We start from the raw sequence: 19044 nt of genomic DNA, 5'->3' as shown, positions 1-19044 counted from the left end.
TTAGAAAATAAAGCATTTTGATGAGACCCGTTAGTTAAGGAGCAAACAGATTTTACCAAGTAAGATTGAGAGCCTCTCTATTTGAACAAAGAAATAGAATTTTCTGATTTCTGCCATGCTATATTATTTTCACTCTTTTGTCCTTTACATCTTGAAGTAAGATACTCAGTGAAGTCCATCAAATGCTGTTGTCTTAGGTCCTTGAGAATTTGCATTCAAGAGGCAAGTTATGTTACCATAATATTTAAATAGCTAAGCATTCGTGTTTTCACAACAGGCTTCCTTGTATACTCAGATCATAAGTAACTGTAACTACACACATGTAATTCAAACTATTCTTAAAAAGGGTAAAGAACACTATAAACAAAGATTAAAAAGGAAGTTCGCAATATCGGTTTATATATTCATGTACTTTATTTTTACATAAAACACACACGTATAAATGTTTTCCACCTAAAACCAACTTCTTGCAGGCTTTGTCATCTACACGCAGTGGTGTCACTATCTGACAACCAAACAGGGAAATGCAAGTTTATTCTCTACCAACCAAAAAGCTGAAGTGTAAACAACACTCTTTCAATTACTCTAGTTTAAAATAATTTTTTTCTTTGCTCTTTGAAATTCACTATGCTTAAACTGACTATGATCGGTACTGTGTGTAACAATGGTATCTGAAGACAGAGCTATGCAGCCTCAGCCTGAAATATTTAAAGCAGACACAACAAATTTTTGAAGCTCCACTTTACACTTACGTTTAAGTCCCAGTAAAGTAAATGACTTAAGCAAATGGTTGACTTCAATTTTGCTGACTAAGGTTCCTAATCCATTATAAACATAACTGAATTCTAAAAACTGAGAGAAACTCCCGACACGAGAGCCTCTGTCTCCTCACTTGCCAGAGCAATCTACCAGCAAGGGGAATCATTATGTCTTATTTGATAGGAAGCAAACATTGCATCAGCTATCAGCCAGAACCAAACACTTGATCATTTACTTTACAGTCTGGCTTAACTTCATGCATTTCCTCAGCATTCAATATGTTTTCAGATCAGATAATGGGAAAAAAAATTACTTTTTTGTACTCTGACTAATTTATGTGAGGTCATTCAGCATCTCTAGGATTCTAAGGTTTTTATTAGCAATGAGTAAGCGATGAGTTCAGAATCAACATCAAAAGCTGCTTCTGTTACTTTTCATAGACTTTCTTCAGATGGACTCCATCCATTTTCTTTGGAAAGTGATGGTTCTTTTTATTTTGCCTCCAAATTGTGATCAGTCTCTTTCAACAAGCTAAACTTAACACTGGAAATGGTATTAGTTAGCACATTACCTTGCCATTGCTCCTCTGCCCGTGAATGAGCTCGTCTGGGATTCAGATAGGTGTCTTCCCTCCACAGAAATGACTCTCTGCAGTTCTGAAGACGCATCCTCACACAGTGAATGGGTTCTGCAAAACAAGGGTTTTTTTAAGAATTCCATGCAGCCTACAGCAGACTTCCCCCCATCTGATTCTTTCCACCACTACATCAGGAAACAATGCAGCAAATTGTCCTCTTCCTAGTAATATGACATACATTTGATAAACATAGAGCTAAGCCTATATTCCTCTCTTTTCTGGAGCCATCCAACACGAAATGAAGTCAGTGGAGGCTCTGCCATCTGTTCCAGCAAGCTCAGAAGTTTATTCCTCACTGGTCAGTACTACTCTGGTGTGCAAATACACAATTATGGGAAGCATATTTTCCACTCTAACACCTCCTGTAAGGCCTCGGTAGCTTTCCTTCAACATGGAGTTCATCCCCAGGGGACTTTAAAGCGGCTGCCTACTGCTTTTTTCAGTGTTAGAATTACAGAATCATAGAATCACCTAGGTGGGAAGGGACCTTTCAGATCATCTGGTCCAACCATCAACCTAACTCTGACAAAAACCATCACTAAACCGTATCTCTAAGCTCTATGTCTGCCAGTCTTTTAAATACCTGCAGGGATGGTGCCTCAACCACTTCCAGGGGCAGCCTGTTCCAATGCTTAACAACCCTTTCAGTGTAAAAATTTTTCCTACTACCCAGTCTAAACCTCCCCTGGCGCAACTTGGGGCTGTTTCCTCTTGTCCTATCGCCTGTTACTTGGGAGAAGAGACCGACCCCCACCTGGCTACAGCCTCCTTTCAGGTAGTTGCAGAGAGCGATAAGGCCTCCCCTCAGCCTCCTTTTCTCCAGGCTGAACAACCCCAGCTCCCTCAGCCGCTCCTCATAAGACTTGTGCTCCAGACCCCTCACCAGCTTCATTGCCCTTCTCTGGACCCGCTCCAGCACCTCAATGTCTATTTTGTGGTGAGGGGCCCCACAGTACTCGAGGTGTGGCCTCACCAGGCCTCACTCTAGGAGCATTGTTCTCCTAGACATTGTTTGGGTTTAACAGTGTGGAATTTCTACCAGTGCCGTTCCTATTTGTGACTCAAAGCTAATACGCATCACTTTTTGCTTTCACTCCTGCTGGGACTGAAAGGGAAAAACAGTGATTTTACAGTAGTTAGCCCCGAGCAGCACCACTGCAGGCCTCAACAGCCTCTTGCCGCCAGCTGCACAACTGCAGGCCTAATGCTGCCCGCTTCGTCACTGAAACGTCACCTATTGCGTAGCAAAACAGGCTATCACATCTCAGAGACGAGGCACCTCAGGCTGTCGCCACACGTGGAAGACCCTACAGCAGCCCAGTAGCACACAACTGCAGACAGTGACTATAACGTCGAGCTACGTGCAGTGTCTGCCAACTCCCACGAGTTCCCGTCATTGTAAGACTACTTATTAGCACTGAAATAATTAGAATTTGAGAAAAACATGACATTTTAGCCTCAACTTTCGGTAATGGAGTTTTGAAATTGGCTTCACTAGAACCTGGACTTTACCAGGGCTCACTCTGGGTTTTTTTATAAGAGTACTAAGGTTTTCTCTATGTTTTTTCATTCTTTAGCATTAACTTTCACAAGACTTTGTCACATCCATTAAGGACCACTTTTTTCCCCCTTCGTCATGCGAACAAGAACTCTCACATGAGTCTGTTAATCTGGATTGCCAGGAAAACACTGGCTATAATGATACTTGCAATATCTTCATATGAACTAACAATGGCATTTTGAATGCCCATAAAAGGATAATTAGCAGCTCCATTTTGTGTGTACTCACAGCTGAGAAACTGACAAACAGAGAATTAAAAACTTTATTATTCCTACACAAAGAACCATGCTAAAAAGATAGGGCCTGACAGGCCCAGAATTCTTAACTTGTTCACTGTTTTCTTCTTCTCTTCTGATAAGAAGACACCAACAGACACTGCTCAGTTATTGAAAAACTTTTATAACCTAGTTTATGTTGTGGGTGCTGAGAATATTGTGGATGCTGAGAATATTGTGGATGCCAAAATCAACATGGCTTCTAGGGAAGAATGAACAAACTCTTGGAACAGAAATCCATTATGGATTACCAGGTACACAGAGCCTGCATTCGGCCCAAGAAGCCTCCTGAGGTGGACACTTGTGAGACTATTAGAGGAAAGTATGCTGCAATTTGCCTGCTTTTTTTTTCTTTTTCCTGGACCATCTGCCTACAGTCCTGCTGGAGAAAAGATACTGGACTAGTCAGTCTTTTAGACTGTGCTGCTATGGCTGTTTTTATGTCCTTTTATTCCTTTTCACAGAAAAATATACATTTTGTGTGATCTTACACAGCAATAAATTCTAATATTGCCACTTCTGTTCTTACTTACCAATTATTACTATTTTTAAGTCCTGAAAAAACATTTTTAAAAGAAGACGGTGGGCATTCTTAGAAAATAATTTTAAGTGTAACAATTCAGATGTGAAAAAAAATTGTATTTTGCAGAAATAGATAGCCTTGCATGGAGGCTTAAACCAGTATCTTTAGTTTCATATCTGGATGGATTAGAAGTTTGTGTTCAATCAATGACTCGGATAATGAGGAATATCTCACTAAGTTGCAGTAACACAAATGCTTTTAATGACTGTACATTAAGTTGTTCTATTTGCTCTAAATATAGGTAACTAAATATAAGGGTCAAAAAATGAAGTAATGAATAATAATAATAATACAGAAAACAAAGTAAACATGGATTGAAATACTTTACGTGTCCTTCCAAATAGAATTTAAAAAAGAAAAAGGATTGTCAGAGTGCCTTCTTTGTCAGTTTAATAAAACCCTACACAGGGGTAGCAGGAAAAGGCCCAGGAAAGCAGGCCAGTCAGACTTTTTCTGCAGTCTCAGAGGGAGAACTATTTCCATTTTATTAGCCTCTATAAGCATACTGAAATACAAGGAACACCATGTGATGTTCTAGTTTGATATAACTGTGCTGGTTTATCAGTGAGAAGAAGGGCCACGCAGGAGTTAAAATTGCTATCCAAAATGGACTGATAACTAATCTTCTTATTTCTTTTTTGTAAACATTTTTTTAGTCCCAGCCTCCTTTATTACTGACATAGCTGTGCTTGGGCATCTGCTGACAATAAATAAAAGGCTAAGAATGAAAAGCTCGACTTTGTTTTGAGTAAATGCCTAGGAAGGCAACGCAGAATAGTGCTGAGAGAGCTGAGTGAGCTCTAAACAAGCTTGCTCAGGTACCAAAAAGCAATGTCCTGCTAGCTCCACTTACCAGCACGGACTCATACTTGCTAAGCACATCATCTGTTAAGTGCTCCATACACATCATCATCACCTCCATACTCCTCAGCAGTGTGGAAAGCTGTGCTCCGCTGTCCCTACACAGTCTCATCGTATTCTGTGCATCCGTAACACTGAGAGTTTTACCAACTGTCTGCCCTCTTGCTAGCAGCAGCTACCGAGCATGTAATGGCACCCTCTAAAACCCAATGTTTTCAATCCAGGGTATGGCTTTTGGTATCCAGAGACAGAAGTATGTTGAAGAAATGTTTTTGTCTACATGAAAGAAAATGGCATGCTCCGCGTGACCTGATCCGAACATCTTCTCATCTGATCCGGAGTCCCACAACACAAATTAAAAATTTCAAATTATGTAAATTGCTCTCTGGTCAGATTCTTACCAATAAGTGATCAGACATACTCACTGTAACATTTATATTCTGTAGGAAAAAAAGAGGCAAAACTCTCAGATTCAACTGCTGGAATCAAATTGGGTGGATTATGGACTCAACCAGTGAAATTTTGAAGTCTGTATTTTTATTTCAATTGCTTGACTGTTTTTAAAAGACAATTTTCTGATTACTCTATATGTGCATCAAGAATTTCTACAGCTAGGTTTATGTTTTAACTAAATATAATGATTTGTACATAAATTCACGTTTACCTTACAAAAAAGTTATAGACATAACGTGTAGACAACTCAGGAAAATCAAAATCATTTTGTGGAAACAGTACTGAAGTGCTTGCATTTCACCTTTACAAATACAGCTTATGTATACCTGCAACGGGATCAGAAAACAACACACAAAGGACTCCGCCAGGCAACTCTTATGAAAGCACCTGTCCGATACTACACAGCAATCACAAACATATTTTAATTCACACAAATGCAAAGCAAAAAGTAAATCTAAAATGAGTTCTTCCTTCCACTATTATAACTCCCTATTATAAAACTCATATACTCATTCCCGACTTTCCTCAACCCCGTTCAGATAATACAAGAGGCCGCCTTTGTCAGCTGGCTTTATATCGATGCAGAGGGACAGTTACAGATGGGGCTTTTGGTGTAACACCTTCAATGCACGAGGCAGAGTTTTTACTTTATTTTTACAAAGACAGACTCATTCCCATCTGGACTCCATAAACTTGTTGGGTATCTGCAGCAAAACAGTAACCGCTGCCATTACTATCCAAGGGCGTTACAGGGTGTGAAATCAACCTGAGAAGAGAATAAGCAGTGTGCCAAGAAGGAGAGAGCAGGTTACAAAGCAGAAAGAGCAGCAGATGATTGTGCCATCTCGGATTATGCTGAAAAATATTTTATTTCCACAAGGGTAGGAATGTCACTATATCTTAGGGAAAACTCATGGGCATGGGGGTTCCTACTCCATGCCTCTTCAGCTCTCTAAAGGCCAATTTATTCCCATGCTTTTGAGGTATCTAGCGGAGTAAGCTCTGGGAAGGACATTTACATCACCAGCTGCTCTGTACCTTCACTTAATTTGGCTCTAAATTTGCACAAAGATCTTCAAGCAAACCCTAGAAGACCATTTTCACCTAAAATGCAAGGAAATAATACAGAATTTTCATTTAGTAGTAATTGTTTTGAAGTTCCGATCAGTTCAAGAGGAATTGCTGAAGGCCTTTTGAGTAACAACTGAGCCAAACTTCAAGGGCGGGATTTGGCTCCAGATGGCAGTGACCTAAATTAGGGTTTCTAATATAAGCTGGGTATCTAAGTTCCCAATATAGTTAACTGCCATCTTAGGGCTCGATTCAGTTGCCTCAATATAGGAGTCTAGTACCATTTGAAATACCTCAAAATACTTTATCCGACCTCTCCAGAGCACACAGGTCTCACCTCTTATCCACTCGCTCGACATAAATGCTTCAGATACTCTATGGTATCTCAAAGAGCTTTAGATGCCTATTTTAGGCAACTAAATACCTCTCATAATCAACACAGCCAAACGAGTCTGAAGAGCTATTCAGCTTCATCTGAAGAGTTCCCTAGGCTCCACCGTTAGTACTGACTGCATCTCCGCTGATGACAGCAGGAACTTAAGACACCTATTCACATAAAGACACTGAAATCCAGATGTCTACAAGGCACAGATGAATCATACTTCCAACTTTTAGATAGCAAAGCTGTGCCTATAAGCTAATGCGCTGCCTGTCCTATTTGAGCTCTTCCTATACAGAGGCTGGATTTTCAACATGAAGGCTCATTTGGGGGTTTTTTGTTAATTTTTGTTTCTAAAAAATGACCAGCTTTGTAACACACTGCACTGGAAGAATATGGGCACGTGAATCACCTACTCCAGCATAATTGAGAATGACAGTTCAAAGACCATCAGCAGCTTTCTGTTACCTGTTTCAGTGAACGCTTTTCCTTGATAATGCTTCATTCCACAGCAGAAAAGCACTTATGCACATCCTTCGCATTAAGCATAAATTTAACACCCACTGACTTTAATGAGAACTCAGAAATGTGCTTAATTGCTTTATTGAACTATAGCCAACAGGAATTGATGGAAGGCAAAGGCAAAGGAGAAATTATGCTACTCTAGAAAACCTGGGGTTTTTTCAATGTCTATAGTTGTATATTTTGCTACGAGACAAAGAATGGCTAAAATTTTAGATGGGATCTGTCTTTTGGTAAAGACATATTCTTAAACAAATCTGAATTAAAAAAAAGTGTATCAGAATTCTTTGAGTGGTATTACAAAGCTATATACTTACTAGCAATCACTTCAGCTATCCAAAAACCTTAAATATGAGATCTCTTACAGAGTGAGATTGTATCTTTTTATTCATCCATGGACTCCTGCAATTAATGCTGATAACAGCAAACTTTCTTTTAAATAAATGGCTCTTCAAGAACATCATCATCGTCATCATGATAAAGTGCAATTCATATTTCAGTCCCTCTATCTGTCATAAGCAAGTCATTGCCTCTGAAACTGCAGATGACTGCAGGGATTTAATTCTACATTTAAACCTTTATAACCACACTCTCACATCCCTGCCGGTAATTCCATTCTGTGAGCTGCCAATCACTGATACCCTCTACAAAAAGGACATTAAAAAACAAAAGGAAGAGGCTCATTTTGATTTGTGTTTTCTCTGTTTCCGAGATATAACTGTAAATGGAGACGGGGGTACACAGCTCTTGCCAATCTCCCTAAGGAGACCATGGGGTAGTAGAAATAAGTCAAGCAAGCCATACTGTGCAGAATAAAAGAAGCTCCGTCTTCACTGGTGTAGGTACACCTACATGGCAGAAAGTACGATGTAAGCAAAGCAGAAAGGAAAAAAAAAGGACCAATTCAAACAGGACAGGGATCACATCCATACTAGATGCTAGGGGCGTGCAATCCAAAATTCTTATAATGCAGGCAGTCCTATCAGTCCAGCAAGATTTTAAGTCCTCTAGTCTGGGTACACATTTGAACAGGAAGAGACAGTCTGTCAGGGTCCACATAGTGGAGGCGGTTGACCATAACAAGTTAAAAGAACAGTTTTTCCAGCACAAGTGCTGTGGATCATCAGATACTTTCCTGCAGACCCAGCAGGGTTTGCCCAGATTAGACAAATGACTGGTACTGCGCAAAATGTAAGTGCACATTTTAAACGAACACCTTGAAACTATCAAAACAGAGAAAGGTGAATGAGTGAGAGGCTCTGAAAAGCCTGTACAAAAATGTCAAAATACTTTATACACTACAGGTGTTCTCTATCATAGAACCACAGAATGGTTTGAGTTGGAAGGGACCTTAAAGATCATCCAGTTCCAACCCCCTGCCGTGGACAGGGACACCTCCCACTAGACCAGGCTGCTCAAAGCCCCATCCAGCCTGGCCTTGAACACCTCCAGGGATGGGGCAGCCACAACTTCCCTGGGCAACCTGTTCCAGTGCCTCACCACCCTCACAGGAAAGAATTTCTTCCTAATATCTAATCTAAATCTCCCCTCTTTCGGTTTGAAACTGTTACCCCTCGTCCTATCATTACACTCCCTGATCAAGAGTCCCTCCCCATCTTTCCTGTAAGCCCCCTTTAGGTACTGGAAGGCTGCTATAAGGTCTCCCCACAGGAACTAGGCAATTTGCAGAGGCTACTTTCAGAAAAAAACTTCCTGAGGCTTTTCAGTGCATGGGACTTGGAGGATCCCTTTTCCTCCAAATCCCACAGACTCTGTGGGAAGCACAGATCCTGCTACCTGTGTGGTGACATAAGAAAAAGGTTTCTCTTTAACGAGTTGGTGTAATTCCCATTGATGTGAAAATGGGGTTTATTTCTGAGGTAATACAGATTCTGGTTCATTAAGTCAGTGAAGAGCACTGGGTCAACAATATCATGACATAACACTCCCATAATACAGAGCTAGAGGAGTGCCACAAATTATGCAGCAATCTGTCCTCTTGACTGTGACGAAAGGAAAACATTACCTGATACAGCCATTTTCAATCCTTTCAATATCTTCATCAGTAGTTCTGACAGACAGTCTGTGCATACCAGGGTAGGAGTGCTGGGTGTTGATTTTTGCCATTTTGCTTTACATATCAACATCTAAATGACAGCTGAAACAGTAGGGAAAAAAAAAAAAAACAACCAAAAACATTTTGTGAAAGCTGCAAAAGAAATATGCTCAGTATATAAAAACAGTGATTTATTAAAACAATGGTTAACAGCAAAAAGCAAATTCAACCATTTGAAGAATAGCCAGTGATATTTACACACACAAATGATACCTGCTTTTTGATTTATTTGCACTAGACAGAAAAAAGGACTAGTAAAAGTGTAACAAAGAAAATTCATCACAACTAAAGGAAATGGTTACGTGACACTATATTCTTTTTAGTCTCTGGGCTTTCTGAATGCCTACACTGTCATAGCTATTATCCATAGTGAAATTGCATTTAAAATCTCATTAAAAGAAGGTTACAGTGAGAAAGCCAACTAATAAAAGCTAGGTAATACATGTGCTAGGACAACCCATTCCTCTTTAAGTTGATCCCCTTGCGCTAATTTTATCTATTTTCTGATTAAGGTTTTTATTCTGAAAATGCATATTAACCAAGCAGGTAATTAATTAAATGTTTCCCTCAGCTTAATGCCATGCATTAATTCTATATTATCTAAACTCTGCACCAAACACATACTAGGGTTCTTTTTCCATTTATTTCCATATGTCATTTTTATTACACTGCTTCAAGACAGGTTCTGTTAAGATATTTAACATCCCAGCTCCTACAAGACTTAGGAAATTGACCTAAATTCCTTTCCAGGTTTGGCCTTCAATGACTTACCAAATTCATATCACATCTATCACCTGCAGAACAGGTTTTAAGATTCAAGACCAATAAAGAAACAAAAGAACTCCTAGGATACAAAACCAAACACTATTTTGGATGAAAAACTAGCTGCTTAGAAGACATAAAGCAAGAACAGGATTAAATGGTCGCCTTCACCACTACAAAAGGTTAAGAACCATATTCCTCAGGGTTCCATAGGAAAACCTCTCATTAATGATGCTGACAAAAAGGAGTAGCAAGACAAGAAGATCTCAGGATGGCAAGAAGCACTGTGGGCAAGAGAAACAAGAGAAACAAGAGAGGTGCGAGGAACTTCAGGGTGACCCACACCAACTAGATCAATTTCTGAATTTGATGGCAAGTGACATGCAATGTAGGCAAATGTAAATCAATAAATACAGGTGAAAAGCATGTAAACTACTACATTATATGCTTCTAAATTAAGCATATGCTCTCAGACAGGGAACCTGAACACTATGTATGTACAGCTCAGTGAAATGCCCTGCTCAGTGCAGGGCAAGCTTGCTGACACAATAGCTAACAAACAAGGTGAATGTATGTACACATGGAAAGTGTAATGACACAAAGAACATTAAAACTGGTCCATGAAACAACAGCGCAGACTTCTCTGGAACACTATTAGCCCTTCTCTTAAACAGAAAGATACTGCAGAATAAAAGCATGGCAAGAATGATCAAGGACATAGGAAAAGGAGAGAAAGAAAAACAGGGCTCGCTTACCCTAGAAAGGCAATGAATAAGAAGCTGTAAAATAAAAATATGTAGGTACAATTGGAGCTGATTTCAGAGCCCTTAAAATGATTTCATCTTTAAAATCCAAATTCAATATGCAGTGTGGTCTGAATCTTTATTCTGCACTAGACTGGAGGAAAGGAGGAGCAAAAAATTTCACAGAAATACAACTCTACTATTAAGCAATAAAATGCATTAATACATTTTTGGAAGGAGGTAGGGAGAGTGGCTGAAGGTTCATTATTAAATTGTGCCACGCATGCCCAGCTGTGGTAGAGAGAGACAGAAGACAGGACCGGTAGAAATAAGTAATGCAGTAATTTGGGTACAGCACAGGTGGTGAGATCTGAAGCAACACGGTTTGGCCTTGCCTGAAGCACATAAAATTCTGACAAATTATTGGCTATCTGATAAAGGAGAAATATTTATTCCTTCTAGGCCTCCAAGGTTCTTAATGATAAATGTGTTTAACGGTCTAGGGAGGAGATCAGCATTTCAGAACTGGATCCAAAACCTGGCAAGTGCCTGACTAGGGAGCAGCTTACAGCAAGCATGGAACTACAAGGAGTCAGCCTGCAGGAAAACGCAGCAAAGGCGTAAGGCTCCTCAAACACTTTTTGCAGGGCTGCAGAGAGACAGCTGGTGTCCACAGTCCTAAAACTGCCACTAAAAGCTGGTGCTTACGAGACAGTTTTAAGAACTGATACAGCTCAGCTTTGTATTTAAAAACACAGTTGTTACGGTAGTGTGGTGGGTTGGCCTTGGCTGGCTGCCAGACGCCCACCCAGCCGCTCACTCGCTCCTCCTCCTCAGCAGTCCAGTGGGAGAAAGTAAAATGAGAAAGCTCATGGGTCGAGATAAGGACAGGAAGACCACTTACCAATTATCATCCCAGGCAAAACAGACTCAAATTGTGGAAAGTTAATTTAATTTGTTGCCAATTAAAATAGAGTTGAATGGTGAGAAACAAAGACAAAAAAACCTCCCCCCCTCTTTTTTTTCCCCAAAATTCGACTTCCACCTCTTCCACCCAGCCCAGCAGCACAGGGGGTGGGGAATGGGGGTTTGCAGTCAGTCCATAATGGTTCCTCTCTGCCGCTCTTTCCTCCTCACACCATTCCCCTAGTCCAGCATAGGTCCTTCCCAGAGGCTGCAGTCCTTCACGAACTGCTCCAGTGTGGGTCCACTGCCCAGGCTGCAGTCCTTCAGGATAAACCTGCTCCAGTGTGGGTCCTCCATGGGCCACAGTTCCTGTCAGAAGAACCAGTTTCTGCATGGGCTTGTCTCCACTGGCTGCAGTTTTCTTCAAGAAACTGCAGTTTCCTTCCTACCTGCTGGAGCAAGTCCAGAGGAGGGCCACGAAGATGATGAGAGGGCTGGAGCACCCTTCCTATGAGGACAGGCTGAGAGAGTTGGGGTTGTTCAGCCTGGAGAAAAGAAGGCTCCAGGGAGACCTTATTGCGGCCTTTCAGTACTTAAAGGGGGCTTATAAGAAAGATGGGAACAAACTTTATAGCAGGGCCTGTTGTGATAGGACAGGGCATAATGGCTTTAAACTAAAAGAGGGAAGATTTAAACTAGAGAGAGGGAAGAAAATGTTTACAATGAGGGTGGTGAAACACTGGAACAGGTTGCCTAGAGAGGTGGTAGATGCCCCATCCCTGGAAACAGCCCCCAGCCTGGAAACCCAGGTTGGACGGGGCTCTGAGCAACCTGATCTAGTTGAAGATGTCCCTTCTCATTGCAGGAGGCGTTGAACTAGATGACTTTTAAAAGTCCCTTCCAACCCAAACTATTCTATGATTCCATGATCTACTTGCTCCACTGTGGGGTCCTCCACAGTGGCTATCTGCTCTGGCATGGTCTTCTCCATGGGCTGTAGGGGAACCTCTGCTCCTGCACCTGGAACAACACCTCCCCTCCTTATTCTCTGAGCTTGGTGTCTGCAGAGCTGTTTCTCAGACTTTTTTTTCCCCCACACTCCTCGCCGCACGCTGCCTGTGTGATGTTTTACCCTTTCTTAAATATGTTTTCCCCAAGGTGCCACCGTCTCAGCTGAGGGTCTCAGCCATGCCTGTGATGGGCCCATTGGAGCCAGCTGGAACCAGCTGTGTCCAGCCCCTGGCCCCTGCAGCCCCCCGCCAACGCCTGGGCACCCACACCCAACTCAAGTAGGTATCTGCCTTTTAGAAAATCCCTGTTGTTTTTGAATTACACTCTCTGCTCTGAATATTTAAAGCTAGTAATTACACTGAAGGTAGAACCTGATTGCCCAAAGGCTGACAAGTCTGGTAAGTCCATGTTAGGCACTTAGAACAGTTAGTTAGCTCACAAGTAATTTAACGAGAGAGACAGACAGACAGACAGACAGCAGTCCTCTGAGCATGAATCTAGTTACCCAGTTTCAGGCAACCAAATTGGAGAAATGGATCCTTAAAGTATCCTTGTATTTTTTAATTTTCCAGATCTCGGTGACTTATCTTTAAGCACACCCAGTAAAACTATGGAAAACAAAAACCGCCTCAGGTTGAAGAATGTTCCAGTAGTATCAGTCAGCAAAACAAAACTTAATCTGAAACAATCCTAGCTTTTGCAAGATTGACATCTTTACCAATGACTGAAGCAGAATTTTAACGTGCTTTCTCTCTTAGTATTTCTTTCTTTGCTAGCCTGAAAGAGATTAATAATAATTCCACACTCAAGAATATTGCTTTTCAGTGCATAAATCATTGGGACTGAAACTAGAGCTAAATGAGAAAGACGTATTATCCTACTAAAAATGTAACAAATTATACATTAGTGATAGCTCTCCCTACTCCAAATGTAAACACTTCATGTATTCTTTTGTCCTCTTCCTTTTGGATTCAACAGAAACTGATGTTTTGTGTCAAATTATTTTATATGCACTGTCTGGTATAAAAGACCTGTTTTAGCAAGACAGCCAGTTGTCTGACAACAAATAGGAGTTCAAGTAACATATGAAAACTTCAGATTCACATAAGCATTTCCTAATTCTGAAAATCAGGTTCTACTTATCTCTTGATAACTATAACATTAAGGACTTAGAACTAGAGGTATGAAGGCTGCAGTATCTAAATTTTAGGAGCTCTACCATCCAGCAGATTTCCTACAGAAGGCATGCAGAAAATCAGGTACCCAGGAATAAGGTGTTGAGAAGGAAGCTACATCTCCTAGCCGATGTGAAATGACTGAAGCTAAAATGGAAGACTGAAAATAACTGTGCATCTAACTCCAGGCCAAAAAGAGGTGGCGGCCAATTCACCACCATCACTCCCCCCTTGGGCAACACTATCACTCCCACCTTGGGCCACAACAACCCCATGCATCGCTACAGGCTTGGGGCAGTGTGGCTGGAGAGCTGCCTGGTGGAAAAGGACCTGGGGGTTCTAATTGACAAGCGGCTGAACATGAGCCAGCAGTGTGCCCAGGTGGCCAAGAAAGCCAATGCCATCCTGGCCTGTATTAGAAATAGTGTGACCAGCAGAAGGAGGGAGGTGATTGTCCCCCTGTACTCAGCACTGGTGAGGCCACACCTTGAGTATTGTGTCCAGTTCTGGGCACCCCAATATGAGAGAGATATCGAGGTGCTGGAGTGAGTGCAGAGGAGGGCAATGAAGCTGGTGAAGGGCCTGGAGAATAAATCTGATGAGGAGTGACTGAAGGAGCTGGGACCATTTAGTTTGAGGAAAAGGAGGCTGAGGGGAGACCTCATCGCTCTCTACAACTACTTGAAAGGCCATTGTAGAGAGGTTGGTGCTGGTCTCTTCTCACAGGTAATTAGCGATAGAACAAGAGGGAACGGCTTCAAGCTGCAACAGGGTAGGTTTAGGCTGGACATTAGGAAAAAATTCTTCACAGAAAGAGTGGTCAGACACTGGAATAGGCTGCCCAGGGAGGTGGTGGAGTCACCATCCCTGGATGTGTTTAAGACTCGTTTAGATGTGGTGTTAAGGGATATGGTGTAAGGGAGAACTTTGTAGAGTGGGGTTGATGGTTGGACTCGATGATCCCAAGGGTCTTTTCCAACCTAAATGATTCTATGATTCACATTTGGGCTACTCTAGCAGTTCCCCTTTTGAACAGAATATGTTAACTCACCCCAACTTAATTCAAAATTGTTAACCAAACAAATGTTAATACTTCTGATATGAAGCAAATGTAGCTGTTTATCAAGTAATGATGGCAGATCAAGCTGTTTATACCACCACTTAATATTCTTAAAGCTTATTTATTTAAAGGACTAAAGACAGAAAATATGGCAGAATTTAAAAAAAACGGCTTTTCAAGGTGAAGTATCTATCACTGTCACAAAGTAAAAGGTAATTTTACGTATGATTTTATAATGGATCTTATGTATTTGTGTAGTTGGTAATATATTGTTGTTCTTGGGGCTTTCAAAAAACATTTTATTTATTGCTATGGAAGCAGTGATAAGCTGCATAGGATCACTTACATCATTTTAGTTAAGACACGTTCCAAATCCTCACATCAGCCTCTCAGGTTCAACCCTGGTAAGTCTTTGGGATTTATTTCAGGATTTGACCTCCACCTACATGATCCTTGTTATATCACTTCGTAATAGTTGTAGTTCAGCTGCACGTTATGTATGTTGTGTATGTTACGTGTGACAGTCTGCAGTTCCAACGTACCAACCAGTACAGGCAACATACAGACTTTAAAGACTGGTCACTGGACCTCTAAGCAACTAAGTGGTTTGAAGACAAGCTGCAACTATTTTCTTCAGTGACTTGTAGGTCTGTAAATTAACCTGCAGATTTAACTCTGGCACACTCTCACAGAAATCAGCTCTGTTTAAAGGCTACTGGATCAAGCCCAAGGGATTGAAAAAATAATGAGCACCTTACCCTCATTGTAACAGTTTAAATCAACAGTTCTTAAATCCTATGACCTCTTTTAAAAGTACACTTTTCAAATTTTATTACTACCTGCTACATCATACTGCATTTTCCATAGTCTGTGGGCACTGACATCTCCTGAAAATGCACATAATTTATACGCATAGCCTAGTAACCTCAGTACTAAAGAACTGTCAGACAAATACACTACCTCTCACTGGTACTCCAGGATGTGCATATACTACAAACAACACTGCATATTCATGTATGTATAATTTATAGTTTTAGAATGAAATGCATATGATTATCCTTAATCCATTTGATGGCTGAGTCCCTGCCACCTTGTAGTAACAAAATAATCTCTTAAATAAACTGAATTATGTGGGCTGAGTTTCCCTTCTATATCTATGAATTGTAGTTAATGCAGTTCAGTTTTCTAAGATCTACTAAATATTTTTGCAGACAATTTTCTATTAATTATTTTTTAGACTGGAAATGGCTCAGGAGAAACTAGCTGTGTATACTGAACATAACATTGTAAATTAAAACACAGTAAATTACAAATCACAGTTGACTGGACAAGTCACACCGTGTGGTTTCTGTTGCTAGTAGGGGTTAACTTGACGCAGGTGTCCATGTTTCTATATAGAAAATAAACTCTGTGCAAGGCTGCTGTAACCACTGTCTACCAGTTTTGCCAACATCTCTGTCAGTGCATTCATTTGCCAAGTTAACTCTTAAAAGTGAACATAACAAGGGCATGTAGACAGCTAAAACACAGCAGGTTTACATATCTGAATGAGTATCTATAAAATATATATATGTTTGCATGCATGCACGTGCATACATGCAAATGTTATCCGCTCAAATTATCCCCTGCCCACTTTATGTGAACTATCGCAGCCATCCCATTTGGCTAGGGAAGGAAGACATGAGAGGTAATTTGTGTCACGCTTCACATGCAGTAACAAGGCAGTCGACAGAAGAGGATTTAAGAGACACTAATGAAAAGAGACGGAAACACTGGAGAAGGCTGCAGGATAACGTGCTGAACCGAAATGGCAGAGCCTTGGGTGCAAACTGGATGACAAAGGCTGGGATGCGCAGAGGTACACAGAAGGCTGAGCTGAGAGATGCTGACATGGAAGGATGGCGTATAATTTTTCAAGCTGATGTGCTCTTCCCTCAAGTCATTCACTGCTTGTTTATCATGATTATCCTTGCTGATTAGACATCCTGACAGTCCCATTATCATCTGCACCGTGTATTTTTCTAATCAGGTGGTGGTTTAGCATGCATACTCAAAGAAAACAACAGAAAAAATATTACAGGGAAAAAAAACAACTGTGCCCACTGAAGACAAAGTTACGCTATTTCAAAAGCTGTAGCATCTGAAATCATAATTTACTCAGTTGTAACAAAGAAAAATAGAGATTTTAATACAACAATCCTCTTACTACTTGCTTTGAAAGTAACAACTCTGAATCTGGAAAATAAAATACAGTAAAAACTGTACCAACATTTACATTTAATATCATTTCTTCAGACATTTAAAGTAACGTTCATATCATTTTTCCTTGTCCTCTTTTGGCTTTTTCCTCTTAGCAAGCGAGTGGACCATGCATTAGAGAAAGATGTTAATTATAGTTATTATTGTGTCTTGCACATTTTTAGGCACACTATGGCCTGGTTTACAATACACGAGTTTTGCAAAAGATGTCATATTGCTAAAAACAAGGACAATTTAGTGGGAGCACTAGGGATCCCAGGAAAGTGATTTTCTTTCACTGTGCTTGTAGTATTTGCTAGCATTTTCTTTAACGGTCTGATAACATCGTGCTCGTACCGCAGGCACCGGACAGCAGAGAAGTTAGAGACACATGGACCAAACTGGCCAAGCGAAGCCTCAATCAACCGGAGTCAACAGGTAATTAATTGCCTCCGGCCCAGCTTCTGTACAGATTTCTGTCCTGAATCCTATTTAATTGTAGATACACGGTTTTTGTGTCAATTAAACAAATTAGTATTTTTCTTTAAAAAAAATAGGTTGTAAGTTACATTTCTGCTTCAAGCTTTTGAGTTAAGGCTTAAAACTGCAGTCAGGTGCACGACATGATCCCACTCTCCCAAGCACAACAGAGACGGAGAGGCTTTCTGCCTCCTCTCCCAGACTCACCTGTCCACGCTTTCCCCCGCTGTTTCCCAATTCAGAAACTCTCTGTCTGACAGCCTGTGTCTGCCTGCCTGAATGCAGGCACTTCGGGGCCGTTATCCTTAAGCCAGCGCTGCCCTTCCCCAAGCCCGTGTCGGTCCGGACCCCCGCAGCGGTAGCCCTCTCCCAGGCGGGGCGGCCCGGCCCAGCCCGGCCCGGCGGGGGCGGCGGGGCAGGGCCCGCCGCGGCCGCCCCTCCACTTCGCTCCGCTCCGCTCCGCTCCCCTCCGCTCCCCTCCGCACGGGCGGATTACAGCCGAATCCCGCACGCCTAAACCCGGCTGGCCGGGAAAAGCCGCTCCAAGGGCTTTGCGATCCTGTTAAGTTCTCGGAGAGGATCAAGACGTCAAAGCAGCTCGGCGGCGCCCCGGGCACGTTTCTTGCCACGCCGAGGAAAGTTGGGAACCCACGGCCGGGACGGGACGGGACCGCGGACCCGCAGCCCCGGGCGGCGACGCCGTCCCCTGCCCCGTCCCCCGGCACGAAAAGCGACGCGGCCCTGCCAGGCGGCTGTCCTCGGCCCCGGGGCACCGGCTACCGGCGGGGCGGAACTGCGCCCGGGCGGACGCTCATCCCCTCCCGGCCGGGAGAAGGGGGGTTGCGGGGTGGGGGCCGCCGCGCAGCCCGCCTCAGCCTCCCTGCCTCCCGGCCAGGCGGGGTTCCGTCGCCGGCGCCATCCCGCTCCCGGCCGCGCTTCACCGCTGCCGCCGGTGCCTCCGCGGATGTCCCGGCCGCCGCCCCGCACGGGGAGGCTCCGCCGCGTCCTCAGAGGGGCCGGGCCGCCAGAGGAAGACGGATCCCCGCCGCCCTCCCCTACCTCCGCGCCCTCCCACACGCCTCCCCCTGCGCCTTCGATGGAGGCTCCCCGCCTTCATGGGCTGCCCTGCCGATGATGCTGCCCGCCGCAGCTTCCCCCCGCTCCGGGGCCATCCCTTGAGGGCGGCGGGAGCGGGCTCGGGCGGTCGGGGAGCGGGGCTTCGTCAGGAAGGCGGTGGGGGGACGTGTCCCCCCCTCCCGGCAGCCGTCAGGGAGCGGGTTTCCCTGGGAGGCGCCGCGTCTCTGCCCCGCCGTCCCGGCACGTCGGCGAGGAGACGGTGCCCCACAGCCGGTCACAGAACTGGTGGGACCGACGCCTTCTTGATGAGGAGGGGTTTCTCCTCGGTGCACCGATGAATAGGTTTCTTCTTCTCTACAGTGGGATTGAGTGCAC

The 19044-nt window shown here is 42.9% G+C and overlaps 1 protein-coding gene across 2 annotated transcripts in view; it reads right to left on the bottom strand.

Annotated features, from left to right (window-relative positions):
- The window catches only part of CNGA3 (cyclic nucleotide gated channel subunit alpha 3), a 37553-nt gene extending 19606 nt beyond the window's left edge, over nucleotides 1–17947 (bottom strand). For both annotated transcript variants that reach the window (XM_063340016.1, XM_063340027.1), the window contains exons 1-3: nucleotides 17800–17947; nucleotides 9128–9259; nucleotides 1331–1447 (exon numbers count right to left, since the gene is read on the bottom strand). In XM_063340016.1, coding sequence (XP_063196086.1) covers nucleotides 1331–1447; nucleotides 9128–9228 — 218 coding nt within the window. In that variant the 5' untranslated portion in view covers nucleotides 9229–9259; nucleotides 17800–17947. The remainder of the gene's footprint in view (nucleotides 1–1330; nucleotides 1448–9127; nucleotides 9260–17799) is intronic.
- Between the last annotated feature and the right edge of the window lie 1097 nt (nucleotides 17948–19044).

The sequence above is a fragment of the Chroicocephalus ridibundus genome, chromosome 1 (genome assembly GCF_963924245.1).
Source record: "Chroicocephalus ridibundus chromosome 1, bChrRid1.1, whole genome shotgun sequence".
NCBI lineage: Eukaryota > Metazoa > Chordata > Aves > Charadriiformes > Laridae > Chroicocephalus > Chroicocephalus ridibundus.
This window is presented reverse-complemented; position numbering and strand designations above follow the sequence as displayed.